General features: G+C 36.5%; 4 protein-coding genes across 5 annotated transcripts; 3 read left to right on the top strand and 1 right to left on the bottom strand.

The window, feature by feature from the left end:
- Window positions 1–907: 907 nt before the first annotated feature.
- Window positions 908–4858, bottom strand: LOC125195171 (formin-like protein 5). The gene is made up of 7 exons (XM_048093358.1): window positions 4748–4858; window positions 3798–4284; window positions 3573–3719; window positions 2957–3449; window positions 2674–2870; window positions 2213–2448; window positions 908–1894 (listed from the first exon to the last, which is right to left on the bottom strand). Exons 1-7 carry the CDS (start codon window positions 4856–4858, stop codon window positions 908–910), a joined length of 2658 nt encoding a protein of 885 aa, XP_047949315.1.
- Window positions 4859–6858: 2000 nt separating this feature from the next.
- On the top strand, window positions 6859–7723 carry LOC125193114 (21.7 kDa class VI heat shock protein). Its single transcript, XM_048090857.1, has 2 exons — window positions 6859–7287; window positions 7360–7723. The coding sequence occupies exons 1-2, from the start codon at window positions 7020–7022 to the stop codon at window positions 7608–7610; spliced, it is 519 nt and encodes a 172-aa protein (XP_047946814.1). The 5' UTR covers window positions 6859–7019; the 3' UTR covers window positions 7611–7723.
- A 2979-nt stretch (window positions 7724–10702) lies between these two features.
- On the top strand, window positions 10703–16267 carry LOC125197246 (kinesin-like protein KIN-14N). 2 transcript variants are annotated; one of them, XM_048095968.1, is made up of 17 exons: window positions 10703–11111; window positions 11284–11535; window positions 11664–11808; window positions 11899–12008; window positions 12091–12210; window positions 12318–12521; window positions 13286–13495; window positions 13574–13648; window positions 13776–13922; window positions 14051–14189; window positions 14301–14410; window positions 14696–14857; window positions 14940–15151; window positions 15315–15396; window positions 15472–15576; window positions 15663–15767; window positions 15878–16267. In XM_048095968.1, exons 1-17 carry the CDS (start codon window positions 11046–11048, stop codon window positions 16055–16057), a joined length of 2424 nt encoding a protein of 807 aa, XP_047951925.1. In that variant the 5' UTR covers window positions 10703–11045; the 3' UTR covers window positions 16058–16267. The 2 variants fall into 2 exon arrangements, with proteins under 2 accessions (XP_047951925.1, XP_047951926.1); XM_048095969.1 differs by lacking the exon at window positions 10703–11111 and adding an exon at window positions 11126–11143.
- Window positions 16268–18045: 1778 nt separating this feature from the next.
- Window positions 18046–21088, top strand: LOC125191895 (transcription factor ILR3-like). Its single transcript, XM_048089320.1, has 5 exons — window positions 18046–18289; window positions 20072–20140; window positions 20230–20307; window positions 20391–20553; window positions 20657–21088. The coding sequence occupies exons 1-5, from the start codon at window positions 18177–18179 to the stop codon at window positions 20924–20926; spliced, it is 693 nt and encodes a 230-aa protein (XP_047945277.1). The 5' UTR covers window positions 18046–18176; the 3' UTR covers window positions 20927–21088.
- Window positions 21089–21099: the final 11 nt, after the last annotated feature.

The following is a 21099-nucleotide window of genomic DNA, read 5'->3' as shown; positions in this document are numbered from 1 at the left end:
TTTAGATGATTATTGAACTAGTTTACCTGGAAAAAGATATACCGAATCGTGTATTCTTCTGCCTAGTCACGGTGTTGTATTAGGAGATTTTGCAGCTGAGATTTTTTGGCAGCTGTTCTTTTACTCTCTTCTCTTTCATTTCCTTTAGATATTAGGCAGGCAACTGGAAGATTTTTCTGTTGAGTTGTTAGCTAGATTTTATTTGGGTCTTATATAGGTTGTGTAGTAGTGGTATATAACTAGGTCTCAAATTCTTGCTAAAATGCTCAATTTTATTTTTTGGCATTTAGAAGTTACATTGTGGAATTCAAGATTATGAAACTTTAAAGTTTCCATACGATTAATTGAAATGCACAAAATCAAGTTCATTTGCGAAGTGCACACTTTCACATGCTAAAAAAAAAGAAAATAATGGAATACATAAAACAAGACAAGTCACACGGCAGTGATGATTTTAAATTTGAATCATATCTGTACATAAATAAAAGAGCTTATCTATTTCTAGTAATCTAATGGAAGCACTGCAATAAACAACATAAAGCTACAAAATGATACAAACCCAAGTGGGAAGAAAATACAAAAGGTTTCCTACACATTCCAAATATCATCAATGCCCAATTTCACAAGGAACTATCACCCTAATCAAAGAAGAGATGCTACCATTTTCTCTTGGACATCAACTTGTTTAACAATGAAGAGGTTGCATTAAACTAAGATGAGGCTTTCTTGCACTTGCTTTTTTTTCTAATTTATGTAACATCAGCCCTTGTCCTCGTGTTCGTCTCAACTATCCGGAGGACCCTCCTTCACAGTTGATGCACTAGTAGAGCTCTCTTCTTTTGTAGTTGATGTGTTTGGCTTGTCCTCTTCTTAAGAACTCGAATCCTCTGAAGTATCTGGATGCGTATTAGGTACGGCTGGGACTGGAGGTGTTGGTTTTTGAGGTGACAACTGGATCATCTTTGGTAGTTGATGTATCCTCCTCTGAACTTGAATTGTCTGACTCATCTGAATCATCTGAGCTATCCGGGCTAGCCGCACCTCCACTAGCTATGGCCGCTGGGGGCTGAACCGGAGGCGCAGCAACTGTATCATCTTTCGGAGCTGATGTAATAGGCTTCTCATCTTTAGGCTTTTCCACCAATTTAGGCTTCTCCTCTTTCCGTTTTTGCTCCTTTGGCTTTGCTGGTGTGGTTTTAACTTCAAGGCATACTTTATCTAGTATCACAAGGAAATCGCGAACGACAGAGAATAATCGCAATCCTTCGTCAACCTTACCTGAAGATCCATGAAAGTAATCTGCAGTGCTCTTGATCAGCATGCTTATTCGTTTCTCTTCCTCTAGCAACCACCTGACATTAGGCTCAGCATTCTCCACAAAACTCCTCAATGAGGCTTGAAACCCCCTGTCTTCTCCCTCTATCGTCTGCATTTCCGTGTTGAGGAAATTCTTCGCTTTCACAAGTGCATGACCGAGCCTTCCAACTGTCCCAGTTAAGTTATCAATTTCTAAAACTGCAGCTCTTTTCACAACCTCGAGATCATTTCCAAGACGTGACACGGCCTGAAGACCGAGGCTCCTTAAGTTCTCATCTGTATCTAGGACAGGACCGTTGTCAAGATCTTCAGACACGACGCTGGACATGCTTCGCATCTCTTGTGCTGCTCGAGCAGCTCTTATGCCTTCCCCTCGGATTATTTCTTGAACGACAAAGTGCAGCAACGTGGTTTTTCCGTCTAGTCCTTTCACATCCGATAACTTTAGAAGCGTGTCGAGCTTAAATGCTTGTGCACCACCACGAAATGTGCCACTATTCATGCGATTACCAGTTTTCAGAACTGCTTCAAGAAGTTTGAGAAACAATCTGTTTTTATGCAGTTCTGTGCATGCAGCCTGCAAAATATTGAGAAATCATACAGTTTTGGACACTTAACTGATTATAGTGTATTCATCTAAATTAGGCTTTCTTAATCCCTAGTTAGAGTTTATTAATCACAATTAGGATCTAATTAGGCGGGTGAATAGAAGTGTGCCTCTATATATATGAGTTCATCAACCTAACTAAAAGACCAGTTTTTACCAATGGAGTAGAAAATCATCATTCAGTTTTCTCTGGTTATTCGCTCACTAGCTTACATAATATGACAGGATATATTGATCCCGTTATTTCAGCGTTCATAGATGATGAGCAACAATATATCAGTAGCTTACCTCCAAAACCACAAAAGAATCTTTTAGTGTGGCTGACTCCTCCTCAAGGACGCCCATGAAGGAAAGACATTCTAGCCTCTTATACGCGTATGGAATATCAACTACGACCTTTAGAAAGCGTTCTGCAGGACCTAGCAGGGTCAAGTCACCCGTGAAGAGTCGCAGTTTTAGTTCTTCTTCAGAAGTAGGCGCCATCTTTAACAATGTCAGAATAAGTTCTGCAGGAAGCTCGTTACCTACATAATTTGAAACAAGGAGATCAATGAGGAATAACCACCTCTAGATAGTTTATCACAAGCACGGTACCTGCATAATAATCTTTATTTCCATTTATACATTTACATACTAGTACTATTTATATCTTTCATTTAGAGATTCCCATTTTGTAATTGCTACATCATGTGATCTCTCATCGAAATGCCATTGTGCAAATTAACAGAGGCAATGGTAGGCAAAACAACCTTCTTCGAGTGCATCTCGGACTTCATCTGTAGTCACGCATAATGCCTTGAGCATAATCGACAGATTCTGTGCCTTCTTGGCATCAATTATTTGAATGAACTTAGGAGCCTCTTGGGAAGCATCTTTCTTTGCCGGAACCTTGTTTTTACTAGCTGGGGCATATCCAAATAGGGTTTCGATCATCTCTTCATTGAACCTGTTGAGACGTCATTACATGTCAAACGACAAGTTCACGGAAAAGTACTTAAACAAGCATTTAAATGGCTGAAAAACAAAACTTACTGGAAGGATCCGCCTTTGAGCTGATTCCAAACCATTGTATCATCAGCACTGGTATTCACCTTGTCCCAGAAAAAAGGTTTCAACTTCGTCATAGAACCACCGTCATCAATATCTCCTGTGGAGGAGCTTGGTGCATGATGTGCACCCCTAGGAGGCCTCACGCCAGGAGGCCGTGGAGCACCTCCAACACCTGGAGGCGGTGGGGGTCCTGGCGCGCGAGGACCACCCCCCCTGGGGCCAGGTGGTGGTGGAGGTCCTGGAGGACGTGGACCACCGGGAGCTCTAGGAGGTGGGGGTGCTCCAGGAGCATTCATGGGAGGTGGGGGTGCTGGAGCTCTAGGATCTAGTGGACTCGGTGTACTGAGAGCTGCAGTTGGGGGCTGGGGAGGAGCCGAGCTAACTGGAGGAGGAGGAGGAGGAGGGTTGACAGGGGTTATTCTTCCAGGAGGCGGCTTAAGAGGTGGAAATACCGGAGCAGAGTTGGCAGCATCGTCTGCAGAGGTTCCAAGCGGATTCTCTTTTTTGGAACTGCTCAGAGTGATTGAGTTACTCAGAGTAAGTGCATCATTCGGAGAACATGCTTCGTTCGACTCCATAAATAAGTCTCCGCTGCTACTGCTATGGTTCAAATTGCCCAAAGACCGCGATTCCAAGTGTAAGGTCCCGCTACTTCTGGTATGCCCCAAGCTGCTGCTGAAAGACTGGCTATCGAGCTTTTCTTCATTTGACAATGTTCCTAATGTCAATGACTTCCGCGAAGAGGCTAAAGCATTGAGGAAATAGACATGGCTGAGAAGGGATCCAGTAAAGATGAGTTATGACAAGAAAAAGCATTATATACCAATGGAACTGTCGCTTAAGGCTAAGCTGAGGAGCGCTCTCTCATCGGTTCGACCTGCTGCAAAGCTACCCCCGCAGCAGAAATAAAACAGCAGAACAGAAACAATAAAGGTGAGGGACGCAGTTACACCGACAGCAAGCATGATGGTTGGGACTGGATCGGCTGGTTCTCTGGATTTCTCAGCTAACTCACGCCGTACGGGAGAAGATGGTAAAGATCCCAAGTACTTGGCATTGGAAGTTTTCAAATCCTTCTTCTCTCCTGTGACAGGAAGCACTAGGTTTTTATCCCTTATACAATCTACAAGGATTTTCTTAACATGAGGGCACATGACATTGCGAGCATCCTGTGTCTTTCCTCTGGACAACCCACCATAAAGCTCCTCACGACGAACCGACCTCTCTTTTGTGAAACATAACTCAATATCCTGCAAGGTTTTCTTGGCATTTGATAGCTCGTTCCTGCAGTCAGTCCGTAGTGATTCAGCCTGCATCAAGAAAGTCCTTTGGATCAGGATCATTTATGCAGCACATAGACATATATAGAAACCTTACTAAGGAAGTTCAACAGAATCCACAAATTGTGCAAAGCACATCCATGGCATTTATCCACAAAACAGTAGCTCACAGTTGATGGCTTCTTAGAGCAGTTGGTTGAAATAGGAAGAGGATTTTTATGAAATGGTGTGAGGAACTCCACCTTTAAGAGGAAAGTGAACACGTGTACCTTAAAAACCTTGAGAGAATGAATAATCTAAATCCATTCATCATAAACCAAAAACTTCCCCATTTGGCCTAACCTTTATACTATAATTCATTCTTAACCAGCATTGCTGTGAAGCAAAGTTGTAAGGGCATTCAGGATGAAAAACCAGAGAATGAATTATGGCAAAGCAAACTTGACAACTTCCCAAATTAGGATTGTGGATGATAAAATTTAGAGGTGAGTACCATCTCTTGATTGATCTCCCCTGCGTCCATCAAAGAAGAAAGTAAGGTTTCTTGGTCCTTGCTCTCCACACCCATCACCGATGTAATCGAAAGCACAAACACAAACGCCATATAGATAAAACCTCCTCTTATGATTATCATTTGAAACCTCATATTCCCTATTCTGCAAAATGCTTCTCATTGCATTACAACAATTTCATATTCTGATTAACCACATTTCGATCAAGAACGGATTTTTAATCCTTTTCACCAAGAATCTAGGCTGCCCACCTCAATATTTCCGCCAAAAATATCGGAATCATGCACAGGACCGAAATGATCAACAATCTTGATTGCAAAATGTGGGAATTTCCGAGCAAATGCTCCAGTTTGCATGAAGCAAAAGAAGGAGCCGGAAAAATTCCAAGAAACAGGGCGATTGAATAGGCCCAGAAAAATGGAAATGAAATTATTGAATGTGAGGTGTGGGGTTTCGTGATCAACCAGATGGGATTGAAACATTAACATTTACGAATTGATGTTGACTTTCCCTGTCACACGAAATCTGACCAAAATTTGATGGTATGTTTGTTGGTGTTTCTCACGAAATTTTGTTGCGAGTTTCTTTATGTCATTTTTAGCGCGAATATGATATACCCTGCTTTGCTTTTTGTAGTTTAAGATTATCAATTTACTCTTTCAAAAATGAAATTAATACATGATGGAAAATCTTCATTCATTCATATCTATCCATACATTCTTATAAGGAAATTATTACAAAGTTTATATACCATATTTCCATACGTTTATGCATATATGGTAGGACTGTCATATAAAACATTAAAAATAGAGTTATCTTACAACTTTAGTCTAGAATATTACGTTTGGTAGCTTATGATTTCTGACATAACGAATCAGTTCATTTTTATCCTAAAAGTGATGGTGCTGTTACATTTGATTGTAAAAACGATTTTGACCTACCGAATACCTTAAATACTAGTAGCACATTAGTTAAACACTTCAACTAGACTAAAATGCATTTTTGGTTCTAAATATATTAATATTTTAATTACATTTTTCTCTTAAACATATGAACATTCTATGATTTTGTTCTAAAATTGACAGAGCTGTTAAATTTGATGTTAGAGTTTTATTCGCGATGTATATCACGATGAGCCCAACCTAGATTTTGGCTGACATCGATGATGAAGGGCGGATTTCTTCCTATTTTGGTAAGGATTGACGGAGCTGTTAACTTCGATGTTAGAGTTTCATTCGCGATGTATATCACGAAGACCCCAACCTAGATTTTGGCTGATATCGATAGTGAAGGGCAACGAACATAAGGCATTTTCCATACAATCTCCAAAATCCCTCCTAATGCTCGGCCATGAAATTGTACTTCAACGATAGGCGAGCATGCAATGACGCTTCTTCTCATAATTGGTCTTGCCTGCCTGCAATCTCGAATCAATGAATGATGGGGTTGGATCCCCTGCTGTGGAGGAATCACAGCAGGGGATGCTGTTCTGCACATCATCATTTTTTAAATTTAAAATATAACACTTAATAAAAAAAAATAAAAATTTTAAAAAATTGGAATGTGAGGAACAGCACCCGTGAATGATAGGAGTACCATTAACTGACCAAGATGAAATTAAAGAATCAATTGTATTAGCATTAGATTCAAAATGTATTGATGGTTTAAAAAAAAAAATACTACTAAATGACATCAACAAAATATTTAACAGATGCATGATGAAATTTAAAAACTCGTTTTGCTACGTGGACAGTTTCACGATTTTGTCAGTGTTTTATGACTAGAAATTGAAAAACAAAAATTATCACTTTACAAACTCAAATTTAGTTAAAAGTGAAAAAAAATTATCTTTATTGACTTTTATGTTTGAGTAGTGTTCATCCATTGATTAAATTGGAAGTGATATCACTGTCAAATCAAATACTCCATTTGTATTCAACGCAAAAAGTAAAAATAAAATTATAAAATATACGTGTAGCATAAAAAAATAAGAAAGCGATTTCTACGGTCTCAATTCAAAATCAAATAATCATAGTATGAAGGTCCTTATAATGAATGGAACAGTTGTTAAGGGGTAAGCATTAATCTAGAACATGCTTTTTGCATAATCGGAAGATGGACTTCCGTGAAAAGCAAAATATTCGATATCGATCGCCACAAACTTTATCAGATTCCCACGGAATTGATTCTCTGCTTTATAATGCAACTCACATCTCTGCTAAATTCACAGGTTTCCATCGTTTCCCCATTTAGATGAGTAGCAAACAAATCGAGATCCAATTCGAAGACCACAACCCCCACAAATGGTGCCAACCGCTGAAAGAAGATGTGTTCGCAGCCCTAACTACGCACAAGCCTGGATCGCTCTTCAGCCCTTCCTTATTCGGTAAATTCTTCGATCCGTCAGATGCCTTCCCTCTATGGGAGTTCCAATCCGACGAAGTGCTGCCCAATTCCGCTCACCGCAGCGTCGATTGGTGCCAAAATCATACCGATTTTATCCTCAAAGCAGATCTGTCTGGTTAGTAGCCAATTAAACCTTGTTTGCCCTAATTTTGAGTACGATTTTCCATAATTTAGAGTGTGTGATTAGGTAATAGGCAAAGCAGTGTTGAAGTATCAGTGGAAAATGGGAAGATTATGGAGATAAGTGGGCAACAAAAAGAGAGTAAGAATAGGAAGTGGAAAAGCAGCCAGTGGTGGGAGCATGGGTATGTTAGGAGGATTGAAGTGCCTGAGAATGCAGATTGGAGGAAAGCTGAAGCTTATATCAAGAATGATTCTCTGCTAGAGATCAGAATCCCCAAACTTCCTACAGATTCTGATGCACCAAAAGGAACTTAATTTAACATATCATCAATTCTCTCTCTCTCGTTTATACAGTAATTTATTTCATGAAATATCCCTCTCGTCGAGTGCATATGAATATTGAATAGAGAGACCATTTTCTTTGCTTCTTTTTTCGTGTTTATGATTTAGAAATGGATGTCCATGCTAAGTTAGTAGTCTAAATTTTGGTTGGTAGTAAGTTTGAGCTTGACCATAAAATTTAACGTCACACATCCAATTTTTGGGTAACCAAATTTAACATATGTATCATTGGAAGTTGATTTTCTAAATACTACTCCCTCCGTTCCATAATTATTGAGACATTTCTTTTCGGCACGGAGATTGAGAAAATTGTGTTAGGTGAGTTAAGTAAAGAGAGAATAAAATGGAAAATGAAAAAGGTAAAGAGATAAAGAAACAATAAAGTAAGAAAAAGTACTTAAAAAAAGGAAATGATTCTACTACTATGGAACGTATTGAAATAGCAAAATGACTCTATTAGTACGGAATTGAGGGAGTAGAATGATTAGTTTAAAATAGGCCCAAACATGCCCATTGCCTGGATTAGACTCAAATTCTAACCCATGAACCATTACTCCAATTATGACCCATGCTTTCTTAAAAGTTTGGCTAGTAAGCCCACCACAACAAACGGACCTTGGGCCAAAAAAGCTTTGAAATAACGGGCCCAAAAGTCAACCCAATGTTTGTTTTCAGTAGCTCGGTTTCAACCTTGTTCATCTTTCTTCAAAATAAATTATAAGTACTATTACTAAGTTTAGAATCCATTTTTTTGAATATAATTAACCGTGGATTCTAGGTTAAACATGTACAAATTCATTGTGGAAATGCATGACTTGTAAAAATTGGAATTTTCACTCTTTGAACACATACCAAGAATTCATTGGTAGGGGTGATAACTCATCATATTAATTTTTATTTTAGAAAAAAATCCTATCTGTTTAAGTATCTCTAAAAAGTTGTTGAATCATATATAGTCCGATAAAAGCTGTGCATCTAACCAATTATGTAATAATGTTATGTGTATTGCAATCACTAAGAACAATAAATTATGAAATAATGAATTCGTTCGTTTGATAGAAAAGGTAAGTTTAATTAAACAATATTTAAATTTTATAACACGCAAAATTTTCAAACAATTTAGATTCTTTGGGATACCGGATACTATTGGTCAATATTTGGATCCAAGTAGAATATTTTAACAAATTTATTGATACATGCATCACTGAAATTACTATCCATTAACTTATTTAATTATATATATATTTGTTAATATTAATAGTGCCCCCCATCGAATATATTCCAATATTCCAATATTCCGATGTTGCCTGAGTGAGAATGCCATTATATTATTTAATTTATATAGTTAGCAAATCCCCCAAAAAAGTAAGTATTAAGTATTAACTCATTTAGTGAGAAAAGGGCAATGAGTGAGCATCAATAAGCAGTGGAGTGTGTGAGTTGGAAAGTTATATCTTAATTCCCATGAAAGTAATGCACAAGCTGAGAGGCGTAAGTGCGTTTGTAAAGAAGAAGCATCCATCCATCAGTTTTTCAATAAAGTTGAAAATAAAGAGCATCAACAAACGAAATAGATAGATGAACAACTCCATGCATTATCTCTCACCTTATTAATTAATTAATTAAACTAATTATTCTGTGTTTGTGTGACAAGTTTCCACTCGTGAAAAAGGTAAAAAAGTGTAAATTCTTGTCACCCTCTTCAAGCAAGGGGTATTTTGCAATTTGGAAATGGTCTTCGATTCAGGAAATATGCTACCAGTGTTATTACTCATTTTATGCAAATGATTTTATATATGGAGTATTTTTTTTATAGAAACAAATATAATTTAAAAATTATTTCATATTTTTTCTCTCTATTAAGCTTGCATGAGAGGGGATTTAAAGGATGTAATCATGGTTTTTCAACTCACCTACATCGAATATATAATAAATACTATTACTCCTAATTTATTTGCTTTTATATTAAACTATCGGGAGAGAACAAACTATTTATTCTATTAAAAATATATAGTGGTACACCTTCATTAAGAAGCTATTTATGATTAGTATGATAATGAGCTAATGCGATCGGGACATCGGGTGATATTTCTATGTCGCATGTTTGCTGAATATAAATGATATTGCAACATTGTTTTGCTGTCATACCTTGTAATAAAAAGGTTGTTATCATGGGCACATGTTATGTAATTAGAGTTGTGTATCTGAGTACGCATCCATTATAATGTACAATGTGATTATTGAAAAAATAGAAACAAATATTATTAATCAATTTGGCGAAGATACTCCCAGACTTGTCAAACCCAGACAGTGCAAGTAATCCTACACATTAAGTTGCATTGTCACCAATTCGTGAATACCTACACTATCGTGAGTCGTCTCGCAATCCCATCACCCACGAGCAACTCCAACAAAATATAATAGAATACACTTGGGAAAAATGGCTACAACATGTCTAAATAATTTACAAGATACTCATGGGAAATTGAGAAATATATAAACAGTGTTGTGGGTCTTGTGATAGAGTAGTGCAATAATCAATAAAAGGAATGGGTTGTGGATGACCTGATATTTCAACAATCGATGTTGGCCATATGTGTTGTGGATCGGCAGGAAAGTCTAAGTTGAAGTCAAAATCGAGGCCGTTAAAATCTTAGATCTTGTTGTGCAAATGAGAACCTGATGAATGTGGCCCGATTTTAGATAATAATTTTCTCCAAGTGACTTTATTCTTTTTCACATACATGATTAAATATGCAAGGAGTACAATTTATTTAATTAATTTGTTTATTTATAAAAACAAAATAAATTTATTTGTTAAGTTAATAAAATAACGTTTCAAAGTAACAAATATTAAGTCAAAAGACAAAACTTAATTGATTGTAAAAATTTATAACATCTAGTCACTCTTTGGAGTAACTCACTAGCATTATATTTCGAAATTTCGATGAAATGGATTCTGAGCCCATGGGCATTTTGGTCAAGTCAAATTTACAACGGATGTCTCTCTATTGAATCAGAAACAAAATTCAAATGACGCTTACCCATCTCTCTCTACACGGATCTGCATTCAATTCTTCCTCACTTAACCTTCACATCTCAACATAATTACCAGTTTATTACTCAACCAGTACCCAAATTTTCCTCCAATTTTCATAATCTAAAGCTTCAGAAAACGAATCAAGAATTTTCACTGCAGTTCGGCATTCCAATTCCAATCCCTCCTTTTGAGTTTTAAACCTTTTTCTATTCTGATCCCTGCAATTCAAAGCAATAATGAATTTTTTGCCGTAGCTTCCATTGCAATAAACCACGGTCCCACCAGCAAATTAAACCGTCCGCCTCTCGCTATCTCCTCTCTCTCTCTCACACACACACACAAAACCTCTACATACGCCCTTCATTCAAATGGTTTCCAAGAACCAGAACAAGGCTCCTCCCAGTCCTTCAACAGTGAATTTCTCTTCCATTAATGTAAATCTCTTTTAAAATTTTCAAATTCGTAGGTATTGTTGTTGTTGTTGCTGCTTAACTTCTCGATTTTCTACATTTCTGCATATTTTGTTTCTATATAAATTCCGTAACTCTCTTAAGTTTTTCTCTAGTCATAACTTAAACGATAGTTGGGTGCTGATGGTTTATGCAGAGAAAAAGTAGTAGTATCGATGAGGGTTCCTTAGATAAGAGGAGAGGGATTGCTAGCACAAAAATGGCACCTAACACTGGAACACGAACTCAAACTCGTCAAGCATTTTCAGTGGTAAATGGGGGCCAAGATCTACCACCACTTAGTGCGCCGCCAAGCAATATTGGTTCTGATTGTGGTGCAATTGAGTTCACAAAAGAGGATGTCGATACCTTACTCACCGAGAAGTTGAAGAAAAATTTGAACTACAGGGTACGTTGCAGTGGAGACTTCAGTTATTAAGTAGAAGTATATGTTTTTCGGTTGAGTGCTTTGGCAATGAGTTCTTTTATTATAAAGTTTTTCATGCTTGAGTTATAATGGTTACTCTTGTGTTGCAGGAGAAGAATGACAAAATGATTGATTTCATCAAAAGACTTAAGCAATGTATCAAATGGTTTCTGCAACTTGAAGCAAACTATGTTGAGGAGCAGGAAAAAATTAAAAAACTGTTGGAATTGGCAGAAAAGAAGTGCAATGATACGGGTATGTTGTTCTTTGTCTTATTAACATCGTTCTGTTTTTACTTCAGAACTTATAAATAAAGTCCCAAAATACATAATTGTCTCTTTCCAGAGTCGATGATGAAGGCCAAGGAAGATGAATTGAATTCTATTATTATGGAATTGAGGAAAAATTTGGAAGCTTTGCAGTCAAAGTTTGCAAAGGAGGAAGTTGACAGAGTGGTACGAGCCTTGACATGCGTTAAAAGTAGTATCGGTTTTGTATTTTGGATTGTCATACTAAACTGTAAAATGAATCTACTAGGAAGCATTAGATTCTTTGGCTAGAGAAAGAGACTTGAGATTGGCCGCAGAGAAATTACAAGCTTCTCTTTCTGAAGATCTTAGGCGAAGTCAATTGGATAATGCTAGTGCTAACCAGAAGGTAAGTAGTTAGTGCTTGTAAATTTGAAGTATGATTTCAGAATTGATTTCATCTTAGTGTAACAGTGTAACACTAAAAATTGTCATCACGTGTACTTCCTTCTGCAGATTCAGTCACTTAATGATACATACAGGCGGTTACAAGAGTTTAATACGAGTTTGCATCAATGGAATACTAGGCTTCAATCGGATCTTGAAGCGACAAATACTACGCTCAAACGTGTTCAGGAAGAAAAGGCAGCCGTTGTGGAAAACCTAAGCATTTTGAGGGGCAACTTTACTTCTCTGCAAGAGCAGCTTAGTTTGTCACGGGTAAGGCTTTTTTTGGGGGGGATTGGGCTCTTGGTCTTATTTTCATTAGATCTGTTCTTTTCATCTGATATGAAATGCTTAGGAAATTCATCATGTTCCTAATATAAAGAAGTGGAGTTTAATTGCTTTAAGGAAAAGCTTAGTTACTCTTAGATCTATGTATTAGGTTAGTGGAAGATTGGTCTGAAGCATTGCATTTCATTATAGCCTGTGGGTGGCTTTTTGTGTTTACCATATTACGTCACTTTCACAACAATGTGGTCTGTGGATGGGATTTTTTGGGGATATGTGATGGCCACCTCTATATACACATGATATGTGATTTACCTATGTCGCATTAGGTTTACATGTTGTGCTTTATTGCTGAAGTATCCTTTTTGGTAACCCTCAAAGAATTTAGTAGTGTTTATTATAACTTTTATTTTTGATACTTCTTGCATGGTTTTCAAGCTAATTTTAGTTCCATCTGTACATCTTAGAGATAATTCCATTTTTTAGTTTAGTTTGTTGCCTTCAGTAGTCTCACATGAGAATGCCAAATGCACAAATAGTCGTGTAGAACATTTTTTACTTGAGATAGCATATAGTGATAGAACTTGTAACACATCCTACTTCATTAAACTTATTGTTATCACTTGCTCAATTGGTTTGTTATTGAGCTATTGCTCAAAAAATCGTCTGGTTGCCAATCACTAGAACACTAATTAATAGCAATTGATCGAACATTATCTGAAAACGGCCCATTTCATACTTGATTTTTATAGGCATCCCAAGATGAGGCAATCAAGCATAAAGAAGCACTAGGCAGTGAAGCTTCACGCTTGAGAGGCGATCTGCAACAAATGAGGGAGGACCGTGATCGACAGTTGGCACAAGTTGAAGGGTTACAATCTGAAGTTTCAAAATACAAGGAATTTACTGGAAAGTACACAGCAGATTTGGAGACTCTGAACACTAAAACAGTGAAACTGGAGGTTTGCTTTTCAATTGATGTTTCTCAGTTGAAGGCTTGAAATTTTTTTTGCTTATTGGACACATGAATTTTTTTTCAGTCAACATGCTCGGATCAAAGTGAGCAAATAAGAAGATTACACGAACAACTTGCTTCCGCGCAACAGAAATTGCAGGTTGTTGATTTGGCCTTGCTTTGTAATTATACCAAGACCTTTATAATTATGTATTCATAATGAACTGTATTTAACAGAAATACCTTTGTTTTTGTTTAATCCCGCCATTTGCTTTTTTCCTCTCTAGCTTTCTGATCTATCAGCCATGGAAACAAGATCCGAATTTGAGGTGAACAAGGCAATGATTCTTGAGTTGAAAAGTCGTCTAGCTGATGCAGAGTTAAAGATTGTCGAGGGAGAAAATGTTCGCAAGAAATTGCATAACACTATTCTGGTACCTAATTATACAAAAACTATGTGATGTTATATAACTACTTTTGTATTTAAAATTTAAGATTTTATCTTTTAGCAAATATTTAGTTTTTTGATATTCTAGTCTAATTAGAATCCTTGTTAATGCAGGAGTTGAAAGGGAATATTCGTGTATTTTGTAGAGTGAGACCCCTGCTTTCTGATGATGGGGTTGGAAATGATGTAAAAGTTGTTTCATTCCCAACATCAATGGAAGCGCAGGGTCGAGGCATTGATTTGAGCCAAAATGGTATGCCCATTTTCCTAAATCTTTGTAATATATAATATATATTCTTAGTATATTACTAGTTCTCATATCAATATTTTCCTCTCAACTTTCTACGTTTTGTTTTCTTGCAAGGGCAAAAGCACTCTTTCACTTTTGACAAAGTATTCGTGCCTGATAACTCACAAGAAGATGTTTTTGTGGAGATATCACAACTAGTTCAAAGTGCGCTTGATGGATATAAGGTAGTACTGTTTCTACTGAACTCAAGAATCATTTGCTCTTAAATTTATAGATACCTAATATTTTACTAGAGTTATGGTTGATAAGAAAACTCTACCAACTTATTAGTAAATTTGAACATTCACTGATATGCATGTCAAAATTTGATACAGTAGTTTTTATTAGGACCTTGGACTCTTCAAAAGGAATTATACTCACATCGTGAAACATCATTTGCCTAAATGATGGAAGTTGCACATAAGTGCTCATTCACAACCTATTATTAATTTGATTGTGTTTCATACCAGGTCTGCATATTTGCCTATGGGCAAACAGGGTCTGGTAAGACGTATACAATGATGGGTAAGCCAGGACTACTAGATCAGAAAGGTTTAATTCCAAGGTCATTAGAGCAAGTATTTCAGACAAAACAAATGCTTGAAGCCCAAGGATGGAAGTATGAGATGCAGGTGTGGAGGAAACTGTGGTCTTTCATTTATGCCTTCCAAAGAATATATATACATATTTTGGCTAAAATATTTACATGTTCAGGTGTCAATGCTTGAAATATACAATGAAACAATACGTGACCTGTTATCAGCAAACAAATCAACCTTCGATGCATCACGAGTAGATACTGCTGCAAAGCAATATGCTATCAAGCACGATGCAAATGGCAACACCTATGTCTCTGATCTTACAATTGTTGATGTCCGCAGTAGCAGGGAAGTTTCCTATCTCCTAGAACGGGCAGCACAGAGCAGGTAAAAAACAATTGCATGTTTACTATCTCCTTATTTCTTCCTTTTTCTTTTGAAATACTGCATAAAAGCATTTACTTTAAAGCTATATGATGGTTTTGGGTTGCTAATTTTTTAACCAAGATATTGATTCTGTCATACTTGCATCCTGAATTTATCTTGTTAGGTCTGTTGGCAAGACCCAAATGAATGAACAGTCTTCAAGGAGCCATTTTGTCTTTACCCTAAGAATAGTCGGTGTTAATGAGGTATTGCTATTTGCTCCTAAATATGATATTTATTCCTTTTTGCAAGTTGCTGATAAGTATTATTGTGTGGTATAGAGCACTGATCAGCAAGTCCAAGGTGTTCTGAATCTCATTGACCTTGCTGGTAGTGAGCGTCTTTCCAAGAGTGGATCGACTGGGGATCGTCTTAAAGAAACTCAGGTATCAGAAGCAAGAGTTGCCTTCTGTTATTCTTGCAAAGTTTCTTGCCCCATCTGACTAATACTTTTTTATCAACAATCGATCAGGCCATCAATAAAAGTTTATCATCACTAAGTGATGTCATTTTTGCCTTGGCCAAGAAAGAGGAGCACGTTCCGTTTAGGAACTCCAAGCTCACTTATCTTCTCCAGGTACTTCTTCTTTAGCCTTGCAGCATGGCAATATTATCGAAAAGCCCATGCATTTTAAGCATTTTTGCCATTTATTAAACACTTGAACTTTTGTTGTTGTTCACATACAGCCTTGCTTAGGCGGGGATTCGAAGACTCTGATGTTTGTGAATGTTTCACCGGATCCTGCATCTGTGGGTGAATCACTCTGTTCGCTACGGTTTGCTGCAAGGGTGAATGCTTGCGAGATTGGCATCCCAAGACGTCAAACTAATCTAAGATCATCAGATTCTCGATTGAGCATTGGTTGAATGACTTTTTGTTTATGGGATGGGATTACACTACATTTTAGATTTAGGAAAATGTGTTTGTTTTGATACTGATAACAAATGACAGAAATCTAACTAGTTTGTAAGGTTGAAGTGATTGTCTATATATAACAGATATAGGGATAATATACAAGGGCGCTTCAGCATCAGCCCTTCTATTATTCATTTGTATATTTATCAAGATTTTTTGTACGTGCTCTTCGCAGATGTTCTGCTTATTATTGATTAGGGTTAATTCTAGTTGTAATAAGATTTTTGAACATATATGTCAAGTAGTATATAAACAAAACCATTAAAATGGAGTATTAAATTATTAAGCTATAAAAAATAGGTATAGGTACGTAGAATCAAATTTGTAAGGTTATAACCAAATTCTATCAAATAAGACTATTTCACATAGATGTGTGTATATCTCTTTCTTGAATATTTGATTTATCTAATGGTAATGATGAAATCACAGTTATTTGAATAGGTATTACCTTTGTTGTAGAATTTGTTAATGATAAGAGCAATTAGAGGTTGATTTTAACCATTCTACTTTTAAGATAGGTGCCACAAAATCTTGCACACGTTGAGGTAGACATGCATCTAAAGTGAGTTGAAAAGATCCCACATAATTAATTAGATTGTGACTCAAAAAATACAACGGCGATCAGGAGTGAAAATATAGTAGCAGTAATAAACTAATAATTTTTGTTGTAAGATTTTCATGCATCAACCCAAGTCTCCACTGACTACTAATCATGAAAGATGGGATATCAAAATAACTACTAATAATTGTAAATTGTAGAGTTAAATTATATACGGGTTGGGTTAAATTTATTTCTTTTGTAGTTAATTCAAAATTTTACTCTTTTTACCAAGGGGATAGAGAAGTTTTCCTTTTTAATTTTTCCTTGTGTGTCGATATGGCAGATGTAATTGAAACCTCTAATTATCATTTACTAGTAGTAAACATAATAAGATCCAAAAATGAAAATTTAACTATTCCACGGTCTAAATTAATATTCTCTCGGTACAATTTATAGTTGTTCAAGTGGTATACATCATTCCATGTCAATTTTATTTTTAAAAAAACGTGTGGGACTTCGTATTCTATGAGTAATCAAGTGAATGTCTGTCTATATCACAAATTGGGGTATTTCCTATTGATTTGTGTTCGTTCGTGCTCAATCTTGTGATGGAATATTGATTATTATCCGCCAATGGGATCTTCACACATCAGCATCCTCACCAACACAATATCCTCGTAGTTTTGAGCTCAAACAACACATCGAAAAAAATTCGGTGGAAAAAGACCACACCTTTTTAGACCATATATACTATTCTGATTTTTAGCCTTTTGAATATATATATTAATATTCTCTCTTTTTGAAGAAAGTTGGAGAAAATTTAGTGGGTTGGTGGATTGTTTCGTGGAAGTTGAGTGCTTCACTCAAATCTAAATTATTACCAAAAAAATATTATTCGAAAGAGATTAAATTTTTTTGGTTTGAGCAATACACTCAAATATGCGTACACATGCCACGAAATAGTAAATACTATATAAATAAACATCGGCGGAACCATACATTATACAAGTATTCCACAACTTTCTCGACTATATAACTCAAAATATTATAGATTTCTTAATTATATTAATTTTATGACAAAGATATAAATATAAATTGGCCATAAGATTAAAACTCCAACATGAAATGGATTTGTAATCATCAAATTTAACCGATCAAATACCCAATTTGTTTAAGGAATCACCAATTTTCTATTTATAGCTCTCAAATTAATAAAAAAAAGTTTGATTAGATATTTTTTACTATATTACAACTCTTCATTATGCTTTTATTAAAAAGGATCTGAATTAATTATTCAATTGTTATTTTGGCAATTGGCGTGGGGAATCTTTTCATTTGATTTTTTTATTTGATTATAAATTTTGACGCTTACGTGCAAATCCATTTGCATCAAAAACTCATCTTAATCCAAATATAGTACTACATTAATACTCCTCCAATAAAACCCATTTCAACACACGTGATTCTCATTTTCCGAAGAATCCTTTGCTTCTCCCTCCCTCCCTCAATTTGATCTTCTGTTTTCCGAGATGGTTTCGCCTGACAACACGAATTGGCTCTACGATTATGGATTCGAGGACATCACTGCTAATTTCGCCGCTCCCAATTCCGGATTTTCTTGGCCGGCCTCCACCAATGCCAGGTGCTGTTTTTCAACTCAGATTCTTCAAATTACGTTCGGTGCTTTGCTTCCTTTTCTTTTCCTGCCTCCTGTGATTTGAAGATTTGTAATTTTGTTATTTATACCTCTTTTATTTCTTCTTTCTCCATTAATAAGTTTTGTAGTGGTAGGTCACTTATTTAAACCAGTTTAATTAGTACTCCTATTAGAGAAAGAACAATTATTAAATGCCAACTTTGATTTTGTGATAGTAATAGTATGGAGTAGTAATCTGTCTACTCCAAAATTTGGGCGGTGTTACTGGTTCTTTTTAAGTCCTCTCCTCGCAAATCAATAGCAATCGTCCAAAGTTCTCATTTTGTTTTTGCGGTTGCTATATCCAACCCCATTATCTGAGGCTGCTATCGATTTTGTTCATTTTTGGAGTGGATTCTCTGACAAAGTCTTCCCATTCGCCGCACATGCAGAAATGACATTATGGGACCCACTGTAATATTTTTCATTATCACCGATTCACAACTATCTCCTACTACTTGCATACACCAATTAAGGAAAAAAGAACGGGTTGAATTGAAATCTGATGTTGGTAGTAGCATTGTTTCTTCTACTTTTATGGTTTGTTATTCGAAGAGTTATCCAATTTACCACTGTAATAAATTGGGTTCTAATAATTTGAGACGGTGAATTTCAAGAATTGGTTGTTTATTGGGAAGCTCTTGGACGTTTATCTTTAAGAGGCTTTAGTAGCGCTCATTGAGTACTTTTTGGGGTAACTCCACCAACTGGCCAGCTGTGCCTAGACTACTTTTTTCTATATTTCCCAAATCATGGATTTAAGGACATTCTCTTGATTGAGTGAATTTGTTTACTGATTATACAGATTTTTGTAGTGTTATTGATGATTGTTAGAATAGATGATTTGCTTTGCATTGTTGGCTAATGCATTTGTTTTATTAGATAGAGAAACTTACCATAGAGAGGGACTAATTTTGGTGGATGGACCGACATGGAAAAACATGATATTTTTTGTTGACTGAGGGAGTATAGTAGTTCACTTGAACTTTTGTCTTTACTTCTATTGGAGTATTGTCCTCCAAACATGAATTAAGTTGGGACGTTGAGGGCATAGGAATCACTGTGGAAACGACTTCGCCATGGTTTATGACTATACGTTCATGTTATGTGAATACTGGGTGTGTTTGTTTCTCACTCGCTTGAAGAGCCAACTGCATTGCTTGAGAATTGTTTCCTCTCTGTGTGTTTGTCCCATTTTTTCTTTTATCTACTTCTGGTATTGGTAAGTTTCATCATAGAAAATTCAATCCAAGTCATTTGTTCAAGCTCGAATATATTGTTTCTACAAAATTCTGTAATATGTCAATGAGTTTAGGTACGTACTGTTATTGGTTCCTAATGATCTTGTTTGTATGCTGCAGCTTTATAATTTCTTAGCTAATTAGCTTGCTTTTGTATGAATGGTCCGGTCCTTATAGAAGTTCTGATGGTTCAATACAAATATGGAAATGGGGTCTTCTTTTGTTTCTGCAAATCAACTGCCAAAATGAAATTGAAATAATTAACGCTGAGTACTTACTGAACGGATAATATGTTTAGGATATGAGTTGAAAGGCATTTTTGATAGAAGTTTACTTTATAGACCTGTTTAATTAATGTCAAGGAAACTTATTTTATGTGTTTGTGGATGTTTGTCTATCTCTTTATACATTATTATTTGCTTAAGACGTGTGGCTTACACTGCTTATTTGTTACTGATTTATTATGGCATTTTTTATTCATTCATAGTGTTGAAATTGATGGATCATTTGGAGAATCTGACTCACAAAAGGATAAGGAAACAGAGTCCAGGAAAAGGTATAAAGCTCTCCTTTGAATTTCACGAACATGTACTGTACGAGATGAACTAATTCTTCCAGTACACTAACATTTTATATTTTTCACAGAGCTAGAACCGAGACATGTGCTATATCAAGCTCCAAAGCATGCAGGGAGAAACAACGAAGGGACAGGCTAAATGACAAGTAACTGTATACATTTGTTTGACCATGATGTTTTTCTCCTTGTGGCTTCTTTCCTCCACTAACTTTGGTGCCCTATTCTCTAGGTTCATGGAATTAGGTGCTCTTCTTGAGCCAGGGAGGCCTCCTAAAACTGATAAATCGGTCATCTTGATCGATGCTGTCCGAATGGTAACTCAGTTAAGAAGTGAAGCTCAGAAGCTGAAAGACTCAAATTCGAATCTACAGGAGAAGATCAAGGAGCTCAAAGTAAGGCACCTTTTTTCAGTATTTGATTGTATCTGAACACGTTATTTTTTTTGGATATGGTTAATCATGTTGCTCATAATATACTGTTCCATGATGTTTATAGACCGAGAAGAATGAGCTTCGTGATGAAAAGCAAAGGTTAAAGGCGGAGAAGGAGAAGCTGGAGCAGCAGCTTAAGACAATGATTGCTCCTCAACCTGGCTTTTTGCCAGCTACCCCAAGCATCCCACCCGCATTCGCTGCCCAAAATCAAGCTGGTGGTAACAAGCTGGTGCCGATCATCAGCTACCCTGGTGTCGCCATGTGGCAGTTCATGCCACCAGCAGCCGTTGATACGTCTCAGGATCATGTGCTGCGCCCACCGGTTGCCTAAGAGGGCGGTTGAACCCCTCTGTTGGCATTCTTATTGTGGTTAAATTGTTGTCATGTGCTTGACTATTTACTTTTTGTTGAACCTGTCCAACTTGGATAATGTTGGACTAGAGATTGTGATTTGTCAAACTTTTTTTTATCATAGTGAAGATATTACTTCTCCTGATGCTGTAA

The sequence above is a fragment of the Salvia hispanica genome, chromosome 6 (assembly GCF_023119035.1).
Source record: "Salvia hispanica cultivar TCC Black 2014 chromosome 6, UniMelb_Shisp_WGS_1.0, whole genome shotgun sequence".
Lineage (NCBI taxonomy): Eukaryota > Viridiplantae > Streptophyta > Magnoliopsida > Lamiales > Lamiaceae > Salvia > Salvia hispanica.
This window is presented reverse-complemented; position numbering and strand designations above follow the sequence as displayed.

Bases quoted from the DNA above. Each gene is read 5' to 3' on its own strand.
- LOC125195171 (XM_048093358.1), bottom strand. From the start codon at position 4,858: ATGGCGTTTGTGTTTGTGCTTTCGATTACATCGGTGATGGGTGTGGAG. The intron at 4,285-4,747 runs GTACTCACCTCT...TTCTTGATGCAG, and splicing joins GGGAGATCAATCAAGAGATG to GCTGAATCACTACGGACTGA. The intron at 1,895-2,212 runs GTAAGCTACTGA...AATATTTTGCAG, and splicing joins ATTCTTTTGTGGTTTTGGAG to GCTGCATGCACAGAACTGCA.
- LOC125193114 (XM_048090857.1), top strand. From the start codon at position 7,020: ATGAGTAGCAAACAAATCGAGATCCAATTCGAAGACCACAACCCCCAC. The intron at 7,288-7,359 runs GTTAGTAGCCAA...GTGTGTGATTAG, and splicing joins CCTCAAAGCAGATCTGTCTG to GTAATAGGCAAAGCAGTGTT.
- LOC125191895 (XM_048089320.1), top strand. From the start codon at position 18,177: ATGGTTTCGCCTGACAACACGAATTGGCTCTACGATTATGGATTCGAG. The intron at 20,141-20,229 runs GTATAAAGCTCT...TATTTTTCACAG, and splicing joins GAAACAGAGTCCAGGAAAAG to AGCTAGAACCGAGACATGTG. The intron at 20,308-20,390 runs GTAACTGTATAC...CCTATTCTCTAG, and splicing joins AGGGACAGGCTAAATGACAA to GTTCATGGAATTAGGTGCTC.
- LOC125197246 (XM_048095968.1), top strand. From the start codon at position 11,046: ATGGTTTCCAAGAACCAGAACAAGGCTCCTCCCAGTCCTTCAACAGTG. The intron at 12,009-12,090 runs GTACGAGCCTTG...TGAATCTACTAG, and splicing joins AGGAGGAAGTTGACAGAGTG to GAAGCATTAGATTCTTTGGC. The intron at 15,152-15,314 runs GTAAAAAACAAT...TTATCTTGTTAG, and splicing joins GAACGGGCAGCACAGAGCAG to GTCTGTTGGCAAGACCCAAA.